The 24,126-nt window shown below is 37.5% G+C and overlaps 1 protein-coding gene across 3 annotated transcripts in view; it reads left to right on the top strand.

Moving 5' to 3' along the window:
* The window catches only part of LOC139009467 (serine/threonine-protein phosphatase 4 regulatory subunit 3A), a 37,595-nt gene extending 20,175 nt beyond the window's left edge, over positions 1-17,420 (top strand). For 2 of the 3 annotated variants that reach the window (XM_070413759.1, XM_070413767.1), the window contains 11 exons: positions 987-1,064; positions 1,147-1,263; positions 2,788-2,943; positions 5,103-5,234; positions 5,336-5,438; positions 6,818-6,976; positions 12,221-12,390; positions 13,458-13,600; positions 14,488-14,678; positions 15,104-15,330; positions 16,704-17,420. In XM_070413759.1, coding sequence (XP_070269860.1) covers positions 987-1,064; positions 1,147-1,263; positions 2,788-2,943; positions 5,103-5,234; positions 5,336-5,438; positions 6,818-6,976; positions 12,221-12,390; positions 13,458-13,600; positions 14,488-14,678; positions 15,104-15,330; positions 16,704-16,814 — 1,587 coding nt within the window. In that variant the 3' untranslated portion in view covers positions 16,815-17,420. The remainder of the gene's footprint in view (positions 1-986; positions 1,065-1,146; positions 1,264-2,787; positions 2,944-5,102; positions 5,235-5,335; positions 5,439-6,817; positions 6,977-12,220; positions 12,391-13,457; positions 13,601-14,487; positions 14,679-15,103; positions 15,331-16,703) is intronic. The other variant, XM_070413763.1, reaches the window with a different exon arrangement.
* Positions 17,421-24,126: the final 6,706 nt, after the last annotated feature.

Consider the following 24,126-nt stretch of genomic DNA (forward strand, 5'->3'; position numbering starts at 1 on the left):
AGGGAATATGGAGGTTATAATCTAGTGGGATATTATATGTGTACATACATATATATGTAGGTATGTATATATATATTTAGACTTAGTCATGTCTGTAGGGCTAAAGTAATGTTGAATTTACTTCTAGCCTGAGGTAGTATGGAATTAAAATAAAACAAATATCTTTAAAATAGTGATGGAAAAAAATTAAATGGGCAATCAAGAAGGCTCTACTACTACCTATTGTGATTGGGCTTTGGGTAAATTTCTCAATCACTCTCAATTATAAAATAAGGAGGCAAGATAATACCTGAGGTTCTTTCCAAGTTCTTACCCTATGAGAATGTATTTTGAATCCTTTTAAAAATGTAATGCATATTAAATTGTGTATATGGCTATCTTCAAATGTTTCTTTAAAAGCTCTGAATGTAGCCTTTTAAAAAATTGAGTCATTTCTGTGTCTTTAAACATCAAGGAAGCTTTATTTTCATTTTAATCTTTATTTGAGAGGTTGTAGAACCTTAATTTCTAAAGTTAAAATTACAAAACCTTATGAAAACCAGAGTCTATAAATATGACCCATACCTGCTTTTGTAAATAAAGTTTTATTTGAACACAACACACTCATTTACATACTGTATGGCTGCGTCCTACTATGACAACAGAGTTGAGTAGTTGTGGCAGAGACCATCTGGCCTGTAACAACAGAGTTGAGTTGTTGTGGCAGAGACCATATGGCCTGAAAAGTAAAATATTTAAAATGTGGCCCTTAAATAGACTTAGGAAATAGAGTGCTGCCAAAATATAAAGAACAATCTTTCTGTATAAATCTCCAATTTATCCTTTAATAGTTTGGTTTTTCTTTATCTCTTAAAAAAAAAAATAGCATCACCAATACCTTCTTCCCTTTTTGCAGTTATTACAATTTGTATCTTTTATTATAGCATCTTGAAATTTTTTATTATACTCTTACCATTAAGTAGCATAATTTATCCTTGATTTCACAGGAAGATGAAAAATTTCTGACAGATTTGTTTGCACAACTAACAGATGAAGCAACAGATGAGGAAAAAAGACAGGAATTGGTAAGAACTTTGATATTATAGAGGACGCAAAACTAAAACAACTGATTTTTTTATATTCACTGATCCTTTTTCCTAATTTCAGGTTAACTTTTTAAAAGAATTTTGTGCGTTTTCCCAAACGCTACAACCTCAAAACAGAGATGCTTTTTTCAAGACTTTGTCAAACATGGGCATATTACCAGCTTTAGAAGTCATCCTTGTAAGTCTGTTTCTCCTTATATTTAATTACTACTATGTTTTTAATCCACAAAGGTAACATATGTAACATGCAAGTATTTAATTATAGCCAATATTTAATATTAGCTGTGTATTACACAGTATCCTATATAATAAAAGCCTAATATGCAAATTGTCCCCTCGGGTAGTCATTTGACCACTCACTATGAAGTGCGCTAACCACCAGGGTGTGGCACGGAACATGGCTCTGGCAGCAGGTTCTCAGGTGCTGGTTGCCCGCAAGGAGCCCACCCTGCACTCATGCGGCCTCTTTCGGGTGAGCCAGGCCGTAGCTGCCGGGACCACAGGGGCCGGTCAAGCTCCCCATGGGTTTGTGCAGGAGCTGGTCTGCAAGGCCAGACGGCTTATGTGCAGCACCACTGGGCGGCCCAGAGGCCCACGCTGTGCCCTGGCTCACGGCATCCAGCAGCACTCACCGCATCTCTGTGTGGGGACTCGGGCACTGTGACTTAGGCCGAGGAGGGCGCGTGGGGACCCAGGTGCTGCCCAGGGCCCAGAGGTCAGCTGGGACCTGCCCTTCCACGACAGATGCTCACGCTTTGATCGCTGGCCATGCCTAGAGACTGCAGACCTCTAAAATTCTAGTGTTAGAGTTCTTACATAGTGCTGAAAGAATCCTTAAGAATTTTCCATCCTATATAATAAAACCCTAATATGCAAATTGACTGAACAGCGGAATGACCTGTTGCTGTGATGGCGCACTGACCATGAGCGGGTAGATGCTCAATACAGGAGGTGCCCCCTGGTGGTCAGTGCACTCCCCCACTCAGCCAGAAGCCGGGCTCGCAGCTGGTGACACTAGGCAGCAGTGGCGGGAGCCTCTCCCACCTCCGCTGCAGCACTAAGGACCTCTTGGCGGACATTCCCATGAGGGTTCCCGACTGCAAGGGTGCAGGCTGGGCTGAGGAACCCCCTCCCTTCCCAGTGCACGAATGCTGTGCACCAGGCCTCTAGTATCTATAATAACAAAAGGGTAATATGCTCATTAGACTGGACGTCTTCCGGATGTCCTTCCTGTCGAAGCCAGGGCGGGAGGGAAGCCAGCCCGGGTCTTGGGTGCCCATGGGCAGCCGGAGGAGGGAAGCAGCCTGGGTCCAAGGTGCCTGCGGCGGCCAGAGGAAGAAAGCAGCCCGGGTGCCTGCGGCGGCTGGAGGAGGGAAGCCTGGGTCCCGGGTGCTGGAGGAAAGGCAGTGCCGGCAGCTGAGGGAAAGAAGGCCTACTCTTGCACGAATTTTTACTAGTTTTTAATAATAATGTGTTAACTTTGCACCTTATTAGATGACATGTTAAAGTAGAAAAGTAAACAGGAATAAAAAAAAGTATAACTTTATCCATGGAAAAGGGTTTTTACATGCAGCAGAATTTCCTTTACCTCTTTTTTTTATTGCAGTGTTTTCTTATAATTTGTTAGGTTTTGAATTTATGTAGCCATACAGAAGTTCCATGTTTTTATAATATAGGAGAAATAAGTTCTTTTTATCTGCAGGGCATGGATGATACACAGGTGCGAAGTGCTGCTACTGATATATTCTCATACTTGGTTGAATATAATCCATCCATGGTACGAGAGTTTGTCATGCAGGAGGCACAACAGAATGATGATGTAAGTAAGAAGTTAACAGAGCAAAAAATAACCAACAAGGTAAATATTATTTGCACTAACAGTAACTGTATTTATTTAAGATTTAAATAGTTGATGTTTGGGAAAAGTGTGGCCATATCATCAATTGGCTTATTCTTCCCCTAAATCGGCGACTGTCTCAGTTTTAAAGTGTGTCTTACAGCAGTTATTTGTTAATGCTCAACTTAAATTTCTTTTTAAATTTTTTAGATTATTTATTAATTCTGAGGTTAACTTTCTGTAATGTTTAAATCGTTTATCAATAAATTGTTATTCTGTATGCAGAATTAATAACTTTCCTAGGAAAACATTCACTTTGCTAGGGATTGAGTCTCAGAATCATCAAGAATGAAGAAATGAAGCACAGTCCCTTGGAAAGTATTTAGGGGCCCTTACCTAACCATAGGGAACAAGCTGTTTTGTTCATATATATACATATTTTAAGTAAGTGAGAGAATATATCCTGGTAATGGGAAGGGCACTCCCAGAGTAAATGGTGTATGGCATACGTGACAACCCTAAATGTATGTGCTCTGTTCTGTTTTCAGATAAAGCAGTGATTCTGATTCTCCCCCACCCTTCTTCCCCCATAAAATCTTGAAAGTAATTTTTTACTTAATAATAAACTAAGATTTTCTGCCCTCAACTTTTTTTTTTTTAAAATATATTTTATTGATTTTAGAGAGGAAGGGAGAGAGAGATACAAACATCAATGATGAGAGAAAATCATTGATTGGTTGCCTCCTGCATGCCCCCTCCTGGGGATCAAGCCCGCAACCCAGGCATGTGCCCTTGGCCGGAATCGAACCTGGGACCCTTCAGTCCGCAGGCTGACGCTCTATCCATTGAGCCAAACCAGCTAGGGCATGCCCTCAACTTCCTAAGGAGTGGGGTGAGAGTAGGGCACATCGTCTTAGGCTGGAATTGTGTGGATCTTTTTCTCTTACCATAGTTTTACAAAAAGAGAAAATAAACTTTTACTTTTAAAAAGATCCTAATTGATGTGTTGTGATGTCAAAATGAAGTAGACTGTCTAGTAACTTCTATATTTAAGGTTGTTGTTTTTTAATTACCATTTTCTTTTATAAAATAGACCTATCTTGAAAGCTAAAATGTCTGCATTAAAATAAAGGCTATTCTTATTGGTCCTGTAACCCACTAGTTGAAGATACATTAATATAGTTTACTCACATGCAGTAGGTCTCTTGATTCCTAGTCTTTTTTTTTTTTTTTTTTTTTTTATTGATTTTTTACAGAGAGGAGGGGAGAGGGCTAGAGAGTTAGAAACATCAATGAGAGAGGAACGTTGATCAGCTGCCTCCTGCACACCTCCCACTGGGGATGTGCCCGCAACCAAGGTACATGCCCCTGACTGGAATCAAACCTGGGACCTTTCAGTCCGCAGGCCGACGCTCTATCCACTGAGCCAAACCGGTCAGAGGATTGCTAGTCTTAATCATCATTTCCATATACTGTCTGCATTTTTCTTTTTGTCTATCCTACCATTGCACATATAGGCAAGAGCAGGGATTTTCTCATTGAATCCTTCTCAATTTTTATTTACTCCTTGTGCCAGGAACACCAGTCATAGTGACATTTGGAGTCTATAGAATACATTAATTCTCCTGTGTTTTCCTTTAAATATTATAATCTTGTTTCCCCGATTTCAGACATTCAGGTACCAACTAATTTTTTTCTTAAAGTGGAAACTTTATATCGTTTCCATAAATGGAGTATAGATATAGATATCATTTGCCATGAATAGAAGGAATCCCATAAAAATGCAGTGAAAGTAGAACAATGTTATAAATTTTAGCTAAATATTCTTACTGTTAAAGCTATGAACCTAAGGCCCATTTGCCTTCTTCAGGAAGGATATTTTGTTATCAAATGGGGGAAAGATTATTAGCACCAAATTGAAATTTTGTTTTTGCTTTAATCAGAGGGATTTATAGATACTAGAAAAGGAAAGAAACTTTAATTTTGGTAGTATTTAGTGTAATGTGCCTGTGCCATATTTTAGGGAAACACTGCCATATACCTGTTAAGTCAGTCAATCATTTCATTTTGTTTGAGGTTAACAAGATTGCTAGAGCTAGCTATAATGCTGTAGTATGTCATAGTATTTGCTTTTTCCATTCCCCCATAGTAAGTAATCCTTATTGTATTTTTCTCACCAGGATATTTTGCTCATCAACCTCATTATAGAACATATGATTTGTGATACAGACCCTGAACTTGGAGGGGCAGTCCAACTTATGGGCCTGCTTCGAACTTTAGTTGACCCAGAGAACATGTTAGCTACTTCCAATGTAAGCCATGGGTGTTTTTCTGTTTATCATGCTAGTATAATGATTATTGCTGATAGTAACCAATGCAGTTAAAGTTCATGAAAGTGTTTTTGGTTCCTTAGAAAACAGAAAAGACTGAATTTCTGGGTTTCTTCTACAAACACTGTATGCATGTCCTCACTGCTCCTTTACTGGCAAATACAACAGAAGACAAACCTAGCAAAGGTAAGATAATGCAGATTGGTAGTTCTTGAATTCTGAAACTCATGGTGTTAACATAGAGGTCTAATGTATTTTCAGAAGAGGTGTTCAAAGTAAAATTTCTTTAAAGTGTTATAATCAGAGATCAAAGAAAATAATTGCTTTCGGATTTTTAAATTTTATTTTAATGGGAGGGCGCAGAGGGATTTATTGTTCCATTTATTTACCAGTATGCCCTCATGGGTCGATTTTTGTCCCCGATGAATCCGCAACCTTGATGTATTGTGACAATGCTCTAACCAACTCTAGCTTTCTGGCCAGGGCGCCTTCAGAATTTTAAAACAATTTTTTTGTTGGCAGTATTTGTTTTTAGTTTGCATTTATATAGGTGAAATAAATAGAAGTAGCTATGAGAAAATTCATTTTAAGTTATTTATACTCCAGATGTGTAGTAGAGTAAAGCTTGTACTCAATATTAAGCTGTTTATATTTGCATTGAGGATGAATCAAAACATGATTATTTATTACTTCTGCATTTTATTCCTTTTGCTTTTAGCTTGTCTGTTTAATTTAGAAAGTAGTTGTAGGGTCTTCATTGGGAAATTCCTTATTGAAGCTTTCAGAATAACTATATTATTTTGTCATGTGAATTATCAGTATAGAATATTTTAACTTACAGCACCACTTAGAAAATAAATGTTAAATTTACATTTAATGACTTTGGAATCAAGTCTTGGAAACAAGATATACTCATTTCTCCTACCTACTTTATTCCTGTTAGGTAAAGCTTGAGGCTTTTTTCCAGACCCACATGTTTTATTCATCAAACATTTATTGAGAACCCATTGCATGGAAGGCATGTACTATAATCTTTAGGGGCTTAATGGGGGAATTAAAAAAAAATTAGTAAAATACTTTCAGAGGTTTACTGCCTGGTGAGGAAGATACACCAATCATTGTAATTCAGTATGGATTCATTATGTATAATAAAGGAGGCACAGAACACATTTCATTCATAGGAGTAGAGAGAATAATTCCACCAAAGACTAGATGTGTCTGGCAGAACCTATGCTATGCTGAGGGATGTGTTAAGACGTGGTAGAGCATTCTTGCACTTGGAATACAGCAGATGTAGTACATTTGTAACCCACCTCTGCTTTACTAACTTTTCAGACGTGGGTCTTGTAAAACTAATTCCTCATAGAGTTATTTAGATGAAGCAAAAATGTAAAGCATCATTCTTAGTACATGGTAGGCATTCAGTGAATGTTAGTTTCCTTTTCCTTAACTTTAAAATACTTAGGTTTTAGAAGGAATTTTACTTGATTTGAATTTAGGTTCTTATATTTGGGGAGAAAAAGAAAATTATCCATTAAATATAAATTGTGTTTTGTTTATTTTAGATGATTTTCAGACTGCCCAGTTGTTGGCACTTGTATTGGAATTGTTAACATTTTGTGTGGAGCATCATACCTACCACATAAAGAACTACATAATTAATAAGGACATCCTCCGGAGAGTGCTAGTGCTTATGGCCTCAAAGCATGCTTTCTTGGCATTATGTAAGTGTTGCTTCTGGTAGAATTACTTATCTATATGCTATCATGTTCTTGGTATTTTTAGGTCTCATTGCCTAAGAAGAAATGATCACTGATTTCAGGTCAGAGGAGCTAATACTAAGCTACACCGATTATGTATTTGTGCCACATTTTGAGCAGCTGATTGTCCTGACTTTATTCTTTCTTGTTACTATCCAGCAAAAGGTTAAAATATATCTGTAAAGTATATTGCCGTAGAGTGTTACATTCCATCATTCAGATGGCACCTGAGATCATTTTACCTCAATTACTATTTTTTAACCTTAGATTGCATTACTAATTACAAATTAGGCATTCTTCTTGTTAGACTAGTCTCAAATGAAATCATGAAGAAACATTTTCATAATTTGGAAAATTTATACCTAGTAGAACTGAGTTCACAAAGCACAGTCTCTCTCAAGTTACAGAATGCCTAGCACAGATGTCTACAGATGGTTCATATTTTAATTCCACAAATGATTTTTCTCCAGCTTTATTGACATTGTGTTACCTCAGATATTTTAGAGCAGGGTGGCAGTCGTGGCGAAATCTGGCCTGTGGTCTATTTTTGTGCAACTGGCAAACTGAAAAATGGTTTTTATGTTTTTAAAGGGTTGTTTAAAAAAAGGTTAGAGACCATATGACCATACGTGGCTCACAAAGCTTAGAATATGTACTGTGTACACTTTTATGGAATGGTTTGTCAACTCTTTTAGAGCAACAGATAGTCTTTTAACAAGGTTGTTTATGGTTACACAGTTCTCAAAAATTGACTTTCACTGTGTTCTTAAGACCCTACCTTATTGAAGTAAAAAAAACATTTTTTTCTATATTGGAAATAGGTTAATCCATTCTTGATCATATAGCAGCCAGCCTTCTTTGGTTAAGTTGGTAGACCAATTTTAGGGGTAACTAGTGACTCATTAAGAGACATTTGCTGGTAACTAACTTATGCTTTTTGGTGTTTATAGGTAAGTTTGGTTGTTTTGTTGTTATTGTTTAAAGGCATCATAGTCATACACTAATTAGGAACCTGAATATATATACCCGTTTTTGCTCTTTTTGGTTTACATCATTTAACCTATTTTTCCTTGATTTTTAAAAACATCCTTAAATTATAAAAACATTATATAAGACTGCGTCTGGTGTTGATTTGTTTTATCAACATTTTATCCTTTATCTATTAGAAATAGGTTTCCTTCTAAAAAATTCATTTAACTTTCTATCAGGATAACAGTTGTTACACTTGACAGTTTTTCAGGCCTGTGTACACATTGCAGTATGTACTGAGAATACATCTGGACAGAGTATATTTTTCCGTTTTCAGATATTTAGTACCAACCACTTTATGCTAATTACCCAGAACCTTTGTTAATACTTTAGTGATTGTTTTTCCAGCCAGAAGTAATAGTATTGGTAGTATTAACCTAGACTGCTAAGGGCAGCAAAAAAATTCATTATTTTGGTTCTATCCTGCTTTTGCATATGTTTATGAGCTTTATTAGCACATGTGAAAGAAGGGCTTTTAAATTAATGTGCATTTTCCTTGTATACCTATCACAGCAAAAGTGAGCCCCAAGACCAAGTTGAGAGGGAGTTTATAATGAATGCTTCTTTGAATTATGTTCACCATAGAAGGTTTTGTTTGAATGTGGGAAAGGGAGTTTGTGAGCAGGTGGGACGGAATGGAACATCTGAATAAAAAAGTTAATCCGTTTATTTCAAGAAATTTAGTAAAAATAAATACTACCATATTTCATTGATTCTAAGGCAGCGGTCGCCAATCTTTTGGACCACATGGACCACTGGTTGGTGACCGCTGCTCCTAAGGTTTTCTTCAACCAGCGGTCACCAACCTTTCGGACCTCACAGACCACCAGTGGTCCACGGTTGGCGACCGCTGCCCTAAGGTATATATTTGTATGCATTTATCATTTCTCAAGGTAAGTCTTCACAGTTAATGGCATGATCTGTAGTTCTGTTTGTTCATTTTGTTTTCCTACTAGTAGAAAAGGTAAAGAGTTTGCAATCAGTGGCATCTTCGATTTGAAGAAGTATGATATGTACTTGGAATTAGAAAAATGAAGATGATTTTGACCTGTACGCAGGAGATGGCCTATAAAAATCAAAACACATCATCACAAGCACTATATTGTGATGTGTTTAGATGTTTAGTGGAAATGGTTTATTCTACATGAATAAGGCAGATCAGGGAAATTTTGAAAGAGTTCAGTTGAATTTCTATTAATCATGGGGCGAGTGTGACATTCTTGTTTGAACACGCTGTTAAGATGTGCAAATGTGGAAAAGTGGTGTGTGAGTGTTCGGGGGTAGGTAGAATACAAGTCCAATAGGAGAGTGGCAGGAAAGATCTCTTCAGTTCTCCATCTCATTTGGCTTGCAGTATTGCAAAGAGAATGTCTCATAATTTAATGAGAACTCTGAAGAGAATCATTACAAATTAATGGAAGTTTATCTTTTAGGAAATTCAAGCATGCCAGATAAATCTTAGTTATGTTTTATTATTAATATTTTCCAAATGAAGTTATCATTAATCCTAACCCTCAAATTATTCTCAGTGTGGCTGTCTTCCCAGTACTGAGAATATAAGTAGCTTCTGAAAGAAGATGCCAGTCAGTAGTAATGAGCTCTTTAGGACTGGCTTTGCAGTATACAGGAGTTTTTATCAAGGATTTCTAGAAGAACTAAACATAATTTGAGATGATTTAAGGTATTTTTGGTCTTCTGAGAAAGGAGTACATTAAAATACTAGGTATAGTTTTGTAAGGGAGGGTTTTGTAAGTAAATTTAGATGCATACTTGTAAGGACAAAATATAAATGGTTAAATGTAAACAATTTGGGGACTTGAGGAACTTCATTTTTTATATCTGCTGCTGCTTAATTAGTATACTTTTATCATATTTAAAGACAACTAATCAAGTCTGTAGCTGAGACCAGCAATACTTTCAAATATAGGTTAGAGACATGTACACACACACACTAGTAATAGCAGTCTTATTTCTTGGCCTTCTCAGGATTCTTGGATCTTACATTGTAGCCTTCTAGCTCATATTTTTATGTTGTCTGTATTTTTGTAGAAAATATGAAAATCTATAAGAGGAATGAGGTAATTTTGTTCGAGGTGCTTTTATTCAGCTATCATGTAATTACACATGAGGCATAAAGTCTCAAACTTATTACATGAAATCTCATGTTGTATAAGGTAAAGATGGATTACTTGTTTTAGAGATGATTGAAACTAAGCACAAAAGATCCCTGGCTTGTTAATAACGAAGGCTAGAGGTGTGAGTGGAAGTAGAGTGCACTTTACGTTGAAAATCCTATGGTTATGTCAATTTGACATATCCCAAAAGCTTTCTCTCAAACTCCATTGAGCAACTTGACTTCTCATAACTCTGGTAAATTTTTGAAAGCATTTTTTTATCCAACCGCAAAAAATAGTGGTTGGATATTCTTGATGCAGGTTCTCTTTGGGGGAAAGGTTTGAGTGGAAACAATACAAGTTTTGATAAAAATAAATGAGGGCAAATGGAAATAAGCAAAACAAAAAGACCTTAGAACTACCTTCTATCTATATCAGCAGTTTCTGAACAGAACTGCTCTTGAGGAAATGGTGGTGCTCTCTGCATACCCGTAGTCTTAGTGAATTCTAGGAAGGGAGCTGCTTTTCACTTACCTAGGAACTGCATGCAGACCACAGGGTTCAGCTAGTGTGTGTTATGGTAGGACACAAGTCTCCACAAAGCCTGCAAAGTTAGAGTACCAATTCTTAGTAGCTCTTGCCTTAATTACTAAAAGCTTAAAATTTGGCCGTAGTAACATGAGCTCTAAAGTATTGATTTTTATTCTCACAAATGGAACTGCCTCACTAAGTTCATTTGTCTAGTAATAAAAGAAAAACCAAACTCTAAAACCATTGTTTTGGGAAAATAAACCCTTGTTCTGGTTTGACTTAAAACACAGAAAGATGCCTCTTATTGTATAAAATGTCTTATTTCACCATGCTTATGTATTTGAAAATAGTCATTAGTTTAAAAAATAAAATGCAATTGCTATTATATAAACTATTTTGAAATTCCCTGCCCAGAGTGTCTCTTTAGAAAGAAACACTCTTAAAGTTGGATTGTTAAGGCAGTTTATAATCAACTGTACCTGATTGGGCATTCACTTGTGCACCTCTTTTCTGCCAACGAAAGAAAAATTGAGCTGCTTTACTCCTCTGCCTTCCCACCCAGAAACCGTGTCAGCATGGTTGCCTGGCTACCTGCTCATGAAGGACTTGATTAATAACAAATTGGCAATTTAACGAGCCACTTCCATGATCTCCAAAGAAACCAAAATACAAACACAATATTTAATCTTGCCAACCGAAGACGATGTGACTGCATGAAGTGAGTATGCTTTTTTGAACTGTTTACAGTAACTGGGGCATTAACTTACTGATAATTCCATTTAGGTAAAGAGGGCTTTGTTGAAGTCTAGCTGTCTGCGTATATTTGGATCTTGACGAATGGTGACTTAACTCCCCATACCTCAAGATGTAAATATACCTTTTAATCTGTAAGTTAAAGCCTAATTGTAAAAAAGGAAAACTATGAAAAAAATTTAAAAAGCATACTCGCTGCAATAAGCAAAGAGGACCACATTTTAAAAATAACATCCTCTAAATTTATTTTAAAATAATAGGAAGGCAAATTTTGGGTCATGCAGATTTTTGTGGTTTATAGCATTTCTCCAAGCACGTCCACAAATAAACCAATGCAACCATGTGTTCTGATGCAAAATAATAAAGTGTCCAAAAGTAATGGTCAAATTATACCAATGGATTGCCCTAATAAAACAATGGTTTTTCTGTTGTTTTGATGGTATATATAAATGGATATATTTAGATTCTCATCTTAAGTAGTATGATAGGTTAATTCATTCATTAGCCCTATCTTAGTTCCTATGTCAGCTGTAAAGTACATTTTGGTCATTAGTAACTTCCAGAATTTTTCTGGCTCTCTAAGACTTGTGTTCTATGATGACACACACTACTCTTAGAATACATTTTTCTGATAACCCTTTTGTAATCCTTATCTTTAGGTTCATACTTCTGGAAGCAATAACATCACTGCACGAAGAATTATGTTTATTAGATTTTTTTTTGTGTGAGTCTAAAATATGGAAGTGTGGTATATAATTTGAATAATGCCTCTTCATTTCAGGTGCTCTTCGTTTTAAGAGAAAGATTATTGGATTAAAAGATGAGTTTTACAACCGCTACATAATGAAAAGTTTTTTGTTTGAACCAGTAGTCAAAGCATTTCTCAACAATGGATCCCGCTACAATCTGATGAACTCTGCCATAATAGAGATGTTTGAATTTATTAGAGTGGTAGGTTCTGTACTTTATTAGTTAGGTTTTGGTTTTAATTATTGAAGAACTTTAATCTGCATTATTGGTACTTTGGCTCGAGTTATTGTATTTGAAGATAATTTTTTAAAAGAAAACGTGTGTTACCAAAAGCTTGTGAGAGAGAGTCAATTCAAACTAATAAAAACCAAAAAAATCTCTCTCAGCAGCTATGATTCCTTTTTGTAGGATAGTTTGAAAACTGCTTTAATACTGTCAGGGTAATCATTTTAAGAAAGTAACATTACAGTTGATAACGATTTGGATGTGTTTTTGTTTAACTTTCTTGACTTTCTCCCACATATATCTTTTTTATTCTAAACTTTTTTGTCTAATTTTTAATATGTTTTTATTGATTTTAGAGCAAGAAAGGAATGGAAAGGGAGAGAGAGAAATATCGATTGGCTGCCTCCTGCATGCTCCCTACTGGGGACCGAGGTCGCAACTTGGGCATGTGCCCTGACCAGGAATTGAACTGGCAACCTTTTGGTGCATGGGACGATGCTCAGCCAACTGAGCCACACTGGCCAGGGCTCTCCCATATATTTCTAAAGAGCAATTTCATAACAAACTCTTCTTGGTTCTTTAATAATATATTAGGTTAGTGCTTTTCAAATATTGGTGTGTGTTAGAGTTATCTGTGGCATGCTTTTTAAAAAATTATGGTAAAGTGTATATGTAATATAAAATTTGCCATTTTAACCATTTCTAAGTATATAATTCAGTGGCATTAAGTGCGTTCACATTGTTGAGCAACCATTACCACCATCCACCTCCAACACTTTAGTATGATTTAAAATCTGCCCAGATGGTACCTGGGCATTTACTTTGGAAAGACCCACAGATAATGCTGAGGTACACCAAAAACTGGGGACTACTGAAGAACCCAATATGGTATGCCCATTTTCATTGTTTGATGATCTCTACAATAGTATAATAATTTTATGAAGTCAGACTATTTTGGGTGGGTTTGTCAGTTCATGACAAGGAAGTCATATCTTTCTAAAATAGCATTTCATCTCATTTGTTATTATAATTCTTTTTTATAGGAAGATATAAAATCATTGACTGCTCATGTTATTGAAAATTACTGGAAAGCACTGGAAGATGTAGATTATGTACAGACATTTAAAGGATTAAAATTGAGATTTGAACAACAAAGAGAAAGGCAAGATAATCCCAAACTTGACAGGTAAGTTACCTCGAATTTGAACCTGTTCATTCAGTGACAAATTGTAGGGCAGTGACTCTTATTTTGCTTGTGTTTTGCTGTTTGGCTTGGCAGGGGAGGAGGAAACAGCAGCTAGTGACTAGAAGTGGTAGGGTTCTGTATAATGGTCAGCGTAAGTGTTTTCCTGAAGATGTAGGTGGATTTGATCTGTTGGCTCTTCCTCAAGCATATATCAAGCTAGATAATGAAAAAGAAAAGAATGCCACTTATGTGGGATTGAAGCTTCATGTGTCCAAACAAATCAAAATATTATCTTACTTGCTTTGAATTACAAATTATTTTAAGAACTCTTGTACATTTTTCTAAATACCTGAATTCACATACTTACGCTATATTTTAAAATCCATAAATTATGACTTGTTAATTCCTAATGTTAAGTTTAGTAACTGATCTGTAATAGTACAATTTTGATCATAGGAAGTTTGATTCCACTAGTTAAAACTAGATATGGCAGTGTGTTTCTAAATTACATGTTGGGTAAAATCTGTTTTTGTCAGTCTTTAGTGTATAAATCTGTTTTATCCCATTTGTCTATTAAGACTGTATCTGATTCAGCCCTGACCAGTTTGGCTCAGTGGCTAGAGCGTCAGCCTGTGGACTGGAGAGTTCCAGGTTCGATTCCGTTCAAGGGCATGTACCTTGGTTGCGGGCACATCCCCAGTAGGGGGTATGCAGGAGGCAGCTGATGGATGTTTCTAACTCTCTATCCCCTCTCTCTTCCTCTCTGTAAAAAATCAATAAAATATATATTTTTAAAAAAAGACTGTATCTAATTCAGAACAATACTTGAAGAATATCTAGTGATGTCTTTATAAGTCTGTTTTACTCTATCTTCTCTTTACTCATAGTATGCGGTCCATTTTGAGGAATCATAGATATCGAAGAGATGCCAGAACACTCGAAGATGAAGAGGAGATGTGGTTCAACACAGATGAAGATGACATGGAAGATGGAGAAGCTGTAGTGTCTCCATCTGACAAAGCTAAAAATGATGATGATATTATGGATCCAATAAGTAAATTCATGGAAAGGAAGAAATGTATGTTGAAAAGATGAACAAGGAGAAATGAAGTCTTTCTCACCTTATGTTTATTCTTATTTTGTGACAGTATGATTAGTATCTGATTTGTATGACAACATAAATTTTAAAGATGTTGCTTATAAGAGTGTGAATTAATAGTTCTGTTGTGAAAGCATAAACTAAATTTTCTTAATTTTACTTTAAGGAGAAAATATATCAGAAAGGGTAGAAACACTGAATATGATACTGAAGGTTTCATTCCTTATCAGTAATAAAAATTCAGTAGTAATGATGTTTAGTATTTTGCTAAGTAAGTTTTGTTCAGAGATTGATCTTCAGTGTTTCTCCCTAGCAGAGGAGTAAACTGTTCTAGTGTCTCCTCATTTGGGGGATTTTTAAAGATGAGTATGTTTGACAACTATTGACAACATTCTTATTTTTAGTAAAAGAAAGCGAGGAAAAGGAGGTACTTTTGAAAACAAATCTTTCCGGCCGGCAAAGCCCAAGTTTCAAGCTTTCCCTCTCTAGTGGGACAAAGACTAACCTCACCAGCCAGTCACCTGCAACGAACCTGCCTGGATCCCCAGGGTCGCCTGGATCCCCAGGATCTCCTGGATCTCCTGGATCCGTCCCTAAAAATACGTCTCAGACGGCAGCTATTACTACCAAGGTACACTTTTGACTCCCAGGCCTATCTAACTTAAGCTTTCTCAACAATAATTTTTGTGACAGTTACTGTCTTTTGGAACTGATTTAAATTTGTGAACTAGAGAATCATTCTCCTATCATCACTTGAACTTACTTACGTTTTTTGTGACCAATATAGGAGTCTGAATATATTCTGATTTTGGTTATTTGCATTTTAGAATCTCAGGTTCAGATTTGTATGTGTCACAACATTGACAGGAATTTAAAAGTTTTAAGTTATTTTTTTATTTTAAATTTTTAAATACTTTTATTGATTTCAGAGAGGAATGGAGAGGGAGAGAAACAATGATTAGAGAGAGTCATTCATCAGCTGCCTCCTGCACACCCCACACTAGGGATTGAGCCCGCAACCCCAGGCATGTGCCCTGACCGGCAATCGAACCCTGAATTACTCCTCGTTCATAGGTCGATGCTCAACCACTGAGCCAGGCCAGATGGGCTTAAGTTATTTTTTTTTATCAATTTCCCAATTAATACCAAGATAAAGACTTTGTGGAGAAAAGATAATCTAAATATCTAGACACGTCTGACTTTATTTTGCCAAGCAATGTTTATAAAAAGGAGTAAACCATCTATTAGTAACATTTCATTTAAAGAACGGATCAAAATTTTGACACCAAAAATGTAGGAAAGACAGATTCTCAGAATGAAAATCAATTCTTTGGGCTGCTTTATGCTGCTCTGGATTAGCATAACAGACTAGCATTTGGGATTCATTGATCTAAATCAGAAATATAATGCCCATCAACACATGATCATTCCTCTGATGTGAGCAGGGACTCCTAAGGGCTAAAAGTGAATATGAGAAATGCTGAGATGAAGAGAGGCTCCAGGCAAGAGCTGTTTGAATCTCACCACCCACCCTCCATCTAAATAAAAGTGAACTACAGTGGTTTCTGGTCATGAGCAGGCCTCCGGGAAGTCCAGATGAAATGATGGGGCGGGGACAGGGCTGAATCACTTTCCTAATGTTTGATCGTTTGCCCTCATTTCTAGTGGTCTGTTTAATCTTTTGTAGATATTTTGATATACTATATAAACTTTGCTGAAAAAATTTTAATGCATTGTTAATCTTAACATTTTAACTTTAGTCATTAATGTTTTTATCTCCTGGGTGATTTACTAGGATTATAAACTACTAAATTTATGTTTTACTCTGGAAAATTTAGGAAATATATAAAAATAATGAATTTTCAGTTATATATAATCTCACTACCCAGAAATAACCACGGTTGTATATTGAGATGGGGGTGGGGTTCTATATCCTTTACCCAAACTTAAAACATGTTGAAAATAATGGTGTTTTCTTTAAATATAATCCTTGTTTTTGAACAGGGAGGCCTCGTGGGTCTGGTAGATTATCCTGATGATGATGAAGATGATGACGAGGATGAAGACAAGGAAGACATGCTACCATTGTCAAAGAAAGCAAAGTTTGAGTCATAATAACGGCAACTGCCTACAATCAGTACCTGTTGAAAAAACTGGTTCTTCTACCCCTATCCCCTACAAAATTCACAACAAAGCAGTGGTCTCTTGTGAATGACTGACAGATCAGCCTCGCACACTTGACCTCTGCTCATCAAGTGCCAATTCAAAGGAGCAGAAGGAGGGGATATTACACATTAGGGGAAAGATGTAAGCCTTGAGCTCTCCAGCTTGGACCACACATTGCCCTTTTCTCAGGGAAGGAAATGGAAACATAAAGCCAACAGGGCAGGGGTTTTGTAAGTGGAACTCTGGATTGACTGGTCAGTTGCTACAATCAGAATATGCTTTGTCGGACCATGTTTGAGACTCAGAAGAATAGGCTTTTCAGCCATAATTCTTCACTAGTTAAGAATGCCAGCAGTTTCTTTGTATAAAGAGACCTGCCTTTAAAACCATACATTCTGAACATTTTAGTCAAGCTACAACAGGTTTGGAAAACCTATGGGGGAGGGGCGAATATAAAATTTCCTCTTTTTTATCTGTTCCCTTTGCCCTTCGAACTGCAGATTTTTTAAAAGTGGGGATTTGTCCCTACTTGATTAAAGATTGAGTGGAATTCTAGATGTGGTCATTTGTGTCATAATTTTTTTTGTTTAATTTTGTTTTTGATTTTTTGCTCCCCTGAGTGTATGCTTAGTTGAGTATATATATTTGGGACCATTAAAACTTTTTTTTGATGTAATATAACCTAACGTTGTGCTGGTACCTGTTTTACCATGTGTAATTTTTGTTCTACATCACAGTTCTTAATTTGTTTAGAGTTTTATGAAAGATGGTATAGTTTTTATTGACAAAAGCAAAGTAATCTTACAACTATGTGCATACAAAAGCAATACTATTTTGTGACTAAATATTTTATATTAAAATTTACATCAGCAACTGTCTTGAGAATTCAGGGAAATAGAGTGGAATTTAAACTTTCAACAGTTTTGTTAAACCTAGAACAGTGACATTAGTATTCCAAAGAGATTCTGAAACTTCATATCTTGGGAAAATGACGGTACATTAAATAAAAATTGAGGATGGATGATTTAAAAATTAACATTTGACTTTTGAATAATAAAAAGAAAAGTGAAGAGTAATAGAAATTGTATTAGTTGTATGTTTCTTTTCTTTTTTTAAACTACTCCCTTTGGAATACCAGTTGGAGTTGATGGTGGTGGTTCCTAAATTAATACCTGGCCAGAGGACCATCAGCTAGTACCTTTTAAAACAGTTTTTTTTAAAAATAGGTTTTTTTATTGTCTTAGGTGTGCTAAAATGAAAATAAATATCTCAATTCCACATACCCTCACTTTAAGTGAAGATTTTAGAACTTACTGAAGAATATATTTGCAAATGTGAGTAAAAATTCATATCCAGGAAAGGATACTGTTTTAATTAAGCACTGTGTGCTTCCAAGCTTTTCGTTTGCTTTGGTCTTTAGTAAATTCTAATTTGTGGTACCAAAAATAAGGTTATATTGAATAGTTGGGTGGAAATCCAGAAAGCAACATTTGCTACACGAGGAGAGTTTTGTTTTTAGCTAATTGAAACTTTGAGTGTATAATTAAATAGAAGAGTTTAAGTGTATTTCACTACAGTATAGGGCTACTTCTGAGTCACAAGTTCTGGCTATTAATAATTGAAGTTTATCCACTTATCTTGCAAATAAAGATAAGAAAAATGTAATAGGATCTAAGTTAAGTATATCATGTTCCATGTGAAATGAAAGTACCTTGTGAAATGTTTTGCTTTAAGCATACAGTTTATTGTTTATGTTTATTTATTTATTTAAGAACTTAGTTTTTAATTTCTGGTATCTCTCTTTTTGTACTTTTATGACAACATATTGAATGCTGCAATAGCTTATCGGCTCTGGTGGCATCATGTAGGTATTGTAAAAATCCCAGGCAGGATGTCTTTCTTGAACACAAATTGAGTTAACTTTGCATCTGTTTTGTTAATCCTCACCCCAGGCTGTTTTTTCCTCTTGATTTTTAGAGAGAGTGGAAGGGAGGTGGGGTGGAAATTGGTTGTGCCCTGACTGGGGCCAGGATCTAACCTGCAACCAAGGTAAGTGTCCTTGAATAAGAATTGAACCCAAGACCATTCACTGCTCAGGTCAACACTCTAATCACTGAGCAACACCCGCCAAGGCTAAACATACAGTTTAAATACACCTTTCTGAGTCCTGGAATACTTACTTGCCTTCATATTCTGAGCGTTCTTGGTTTTGCCTTCATCAATTATGGTGTACTATATTTTTTAAAAAGATACCATTGGCCTTGGACATTTAAGAGATGCCCTTTAATTGATGGATTGTTTTATTTCTTTAGTGATTATGGTTACTGAAGCAGAAACTTAACACAAGTTGCTATAATAGGAAAAGTGAGGTCTAAAATAGCTTGTATTTCATCGAGGAAGACTGTTAGCAATAAATTAGCAAAAAGACTATTAGCTAGAAATACAACACTTGAATTGCCACAGTTCCATCTGACTCAAAAGTCCATGCTCTTAAGCATAATGTCTTGGTAATTGATATAAATATAATGATGTGACTAGATTATTTTCCATTTCAGTGATACTGGTTCTTTGGCTCATTTGTAATGCTTAAAATAATAAAAAACAACTCGGAGTGATTACCAAACGATTTCTGAGGACACATTTATAATTGCTGCAGGAAACACCTTGACATCCTGAATTGTCCAGAAATGCTACCCGGGCATTTTTTTTTTGACAGGAAGAAGCCTGATGGTTTTTCCCTGTCTGATTGTATTCAGATCCTGCACTTTGTCCCCAGGAACTCCAATTTGCAAGTCAATTTTTGTGAATTTGGCAATGGGGAGGCATAGAGCAGGGGTTAATATTCTTCCTGGTTCTGTTTTAAATTGATTTAAGCAACAGTCTCTCTTCAGAGCAGCAAGTTTAAACTGGAAGATTTCTTAAAGTAGAAAACTTCAAATGGTCTACAATTTCTAGTATTTACCATAAAAATCTTTGTTTAGAACTTTGGAGGGAAACGGGTCCATCAAAATTCTTATATATGCCCGGCCTGTGTTCCTCTGGTTGAGCATAGACCCAGGAACCAAAAAGTTGCTGGTTCGATTCCCAGTCCAGGGCACATGCCTGGGTTGCAGGCTCAGTCTCCAGTAGAGGTATGTGTAGGAGGAAGCCGATGGATGATGTTCCTCTCTCAGTGTTTCTCTCTCCTCCCTCTGTCTCTAAAAATAAAATTTAAAAAACATGAAAAAATTATTACAAGGTTATATTTGTCATGACATTTTGAGCAAGAGGATTATTAAAAAGTTTTAAGGGATGGGTTATTGTCTACCATTATACTGGGACATTGAGGCGCATGAGGCAATGGGGCAATCATCTCTGATCCAAGGCTAAATCACTGATTTTTCTCTGCTTGGCCTTAATGCTTCTTGACTCTTTATAACGAAACTGTTAGCCTTCAGAGATAAATGTCTTAACTACTGGAGTCAGATGTCTTGTTCCTTAAAATAGCTCTGATTAGAGACAACTTTCCTTGACTTTTTGCTCTTCTAGGTAAGTTATTCCATGGGCTCAGTGAATAGTGATTTCTTCAACATGATGATAAATGGGTTTTTGTTTCGCTTCTTTCTATTCCCACTATCCCCAAAAACTGCCTGGTGTAGGTCATACCCGACCTGCCAATTCAGTGGACACCTTTCCATCCTTACATTACTTGATACTTTTACAGCATTTACTACTATCTCCTTGATCACTTCTCTTGGCTTCTATTGCACCATGTGCTTTAACATTCATGACTTTCTTTTCATGGCCCCCTTTATCCCTTCAATGCTAGGATTCACTAGGATTGCACCTTGGGTACCCATTTTCCCAATCACTAGCCAGGCCACATTACTTGTATATCCCTGACCCAGTCATGCTATGACCTAAAAGACTACCTTAACTTAGGTGCCCCTCTCAATGCTTTTCCTGCCTTACCTGCTGATGAAGTCATATTCACCTTCCAATGTTCAGAAATGTTCCCTGACACTGCACTTCTTCCTGGAAGGAAGGGTATGTTACAGCCTTTCAACTATGTATTCATAGTATCTGGTATGACACAAGCCCACAGATGGGTCTCCAAATGTTTACTGAATGAATGATCAAAAGAATTCCCCATCAGGGCACATACTTAGGTTGTGTGTTGGGTCCCAGGTTGGGGCGCACATGGGAGGCAACCAGTTGGTGTCTCTCACATTGATATTTCTCCCTTCTCTAAAATCAATATACATATATCCTCAGGTGAAAATTAAAATTTAAAAGTGATTCATATTTTAATTGGACTTATGGAGTGATAACTGGTTAACAAAACACAGATTTCAGGTGCACAACTCTACAACACGTCCATCTATACCCAGTATTCCACACCTAGCTGATTCATTTTTTACCATAAAGTTCCCTCTGGTGAATATAAAGGGAGGGCTTGAGATTTCTATCCTTTGTACCACTGTGTTTTAAGCTAGTAGCATGAACAGAGGGAATTTTAGGTTCAGAAAATTACCTTGACTCATTTCAACAACTGCAGTTCTTACTTAAATCTTCCTGGTCTATTCGTCCTGGGTTCAGCACCTCTTACTCCTCTGGTCATAGGTCTTACAGATAAGTACAGACCCTTTTATCATTGGACCTAGCCATGAGCTATAGGTTTCACAGACCACTTATCCTTGCTCTGATGTTTGCAAATCTCATGCTCTTCAATGTTAAATGCTGCAACATGGGTGAACCTTGAGGACATTAGGCTAAATTAAGTAAGCCATTCACAAAAAGATAAATACTAAATGTTTCCACTTATATGAGGTATTATAGTGAAAATCATAAAGACAAAGTAGAATGGGGCGGGGGGGGGGGGGGGTGGAAGTGTTGCCAGGGGCTGGAGAATGGGAGTTATTAATAGGTACTAGAGGCCCGGTGCACAAAAATGTGTGCACTGTGGGGGGGGGGGGGGCGTCCCTCAGCCCAGCTTGTGCCCTCGCAGTCTGGGACCCCTCGGGGATTTCCACCTGCTGGCTTAGGCCCGCTCCCCGGGAGGATTGGGCCTAAGCTGGCAGTCATCCCTCTGGCAGCCTGGGAGCCCTTGGGGGATGTCCACTTGCCAGTGGGGAGCAGGCCTAAGCTGCAGTCAGACATCCTTAGCCCTGCTGAGGAGGAGGGAGAGGCTTCCACCACCACCACTGTACTGGCAGCCATCAGCCTGGCTTGTGGCTGAGCAGAGCTCCCCCTGTGGGAGCGCACTCACCACCAGGGGGCAGCTCCTGCATTGAGCGTCTGCCCCCTGGTGGTCAGTGTGTGTCATAGTGACCAGTCATTCCCAGTCGTTGTGCTGTTAGGGTCAGTTTGCATATTACCCTTTTATTATATAGGATAGAAGCCTGGTGCATGGGTGGGGGCCGGCTGGTTTGCCCTGAAGGGTGTCCCAGATCAGGGTGGGTTCCCGCTGGGGTGCCTGGCCAGCCTGGGTGAGGGGCTGAGGGCCATTTTCAGACTGGCTACACCCACTTCAGGGAGGGGGGTTCTGCTAGGGTGCTTGGCCAGCCTGGGTGAGGGGCTGATGGCTGTTTGCAGGCTGGCCACAGCCCCCAGCCACCCAAGCTCCCAGTGGAGGCTGGCTGGAAGCAGGTATCTGGGATTTATTTATCTTATATAATTGAAATTTTGTTGCTTTGAGCAGAGGCCACAGCTGGCCAGGGCAGGTGAGAAGCTTGGCTTCTTCCATTGCCGGGGCAACCAAGCCTCCTGCTTGCTCCAGCTCCATGGCTGCCGGCCGCCATCTTGGTTGGGTTAATTTGCATACAGTCGCTCTGATTGGCTGGTGGGTGTGGCTTGGGCATAGCAAAGGTGCAGTCAATTTGCATGTTTCTCTTATTAGAGTTATTTACACAATAAAATGGGGATGATGACTGCACAATAATGTGAATGTATTTAATATCAATGAACTGTACTCTTCAAAATGGATGATGGTAAATTTTATGTATTTTAACAAAATTATAAAAGTAATATATGCTCATAACAAAAAAATACAAGGACACATTAACAAATAGTCATTCCTCCCTCAACTTGTACAAATAATTTAAGCTTCTATCACATAACAGAGATGCCATTAGCTTACACTGTTAAGCCAACATTTTCTGAGAGGGGTAAACATTCCTTTATCAGAATTAAGATCAAAATTACAATACTGCTTCTGTTTAGGAGGCAACGTATGAAGCAGAGAAATTTTATTTTATGCAGAGGTGGACGGGGTAAGGGAAATGGAGGGCCACTGCTTAGTGATTAGTATATGATCTGTGTGTTCCCTAAAGCGTATGTCCTAACTGGATAGAGACTTAGGAGGAAATAATTCTTATTAAAGTAGTGGTAGAACAGGGAGAAGATGAGAAAGATGATTATAAACCCTTTTACTAGTACATGCATCACCTTCAACCTCAAAATTATAAAATCATAGGGAAAATGTTCTTATTCTGATTTTAGGGATTAAGTGACTTTTAAGAGGTAACCTGTCGCCCTGGCTGGTATGAATCAGTTGAGCGTCAACCTGTGCACCAGGAGGTTGCTGGTTCAACTCCAGGTCAGTTCATGTGCTTGGGTTTCGGGCTCCATGCCTGGTAGGGAGTGTGCAGGAGGCAGCCAATCAGTGTTTCTCATTGATGTTTCTCTCTCTCCCTTCCTCTCTTAAAGAACTTGTCCTGCTCATCCAGCTATTCGAAACCTTCCAACACATGGGCACCATTCAGTTTACAGAACGAAGTAAAGAATGCTGAGTCAGCTCCTTCTGAATGTGAGGTAGGATCTCCAGCCAATGAACTGCTGAAACATCAGTGATCATGAACCAAGACACAGCAGCTATCTGCCCCCAAAACAAATTCCTGACCTGGCTGCGGCCTAGGGACTGTCAACTAGGGACAAATTCTCTCCCCACGGTGGGAAGTCTCACCACTGGTAGAAAGCTTTTGTCCTGTGTATGTATGATGGTAAAATAAAAAACTTTTGAAAATCCCTTCCTCTTTCCAAACGAATTAGGGTCAATGTGAAAAAAATTCTGGCCATACGGGCATCCCTTACTTTACAGAACAAGCCTTCTAAATAAAGATGAGTGTGGATACAACTTCTACCCATTTTCTAACTGATTTTACGAAACAGGCTATTGCATTAATTAAGGAATTATTGAATTTCTGGTGCACAGGGAAACCACATAGGCTCGAAGTTTTAGTTCCTGCGCAGTTCCCCACTTTGTTCTCTGTCACACCTTCCC

Source organism: Myotis yumanensis, unplaced genomic scaffold, assembly GCF_028538775.1.
Source record: "Myotis yumanensis isolate MYYU_CA2020_CCGP unplaced genomic scaffold, mMyoYum1.0.hap1 SCAF_1, whole genome shotgun sequence".
NCBI classification, from domain to species: domain Eukaryota; kingdom Metazoa; phylum Chordata; class Mammalia; order Chiroptera; family Vespertilionidae; genus Myotis; species Myotis yumanensis.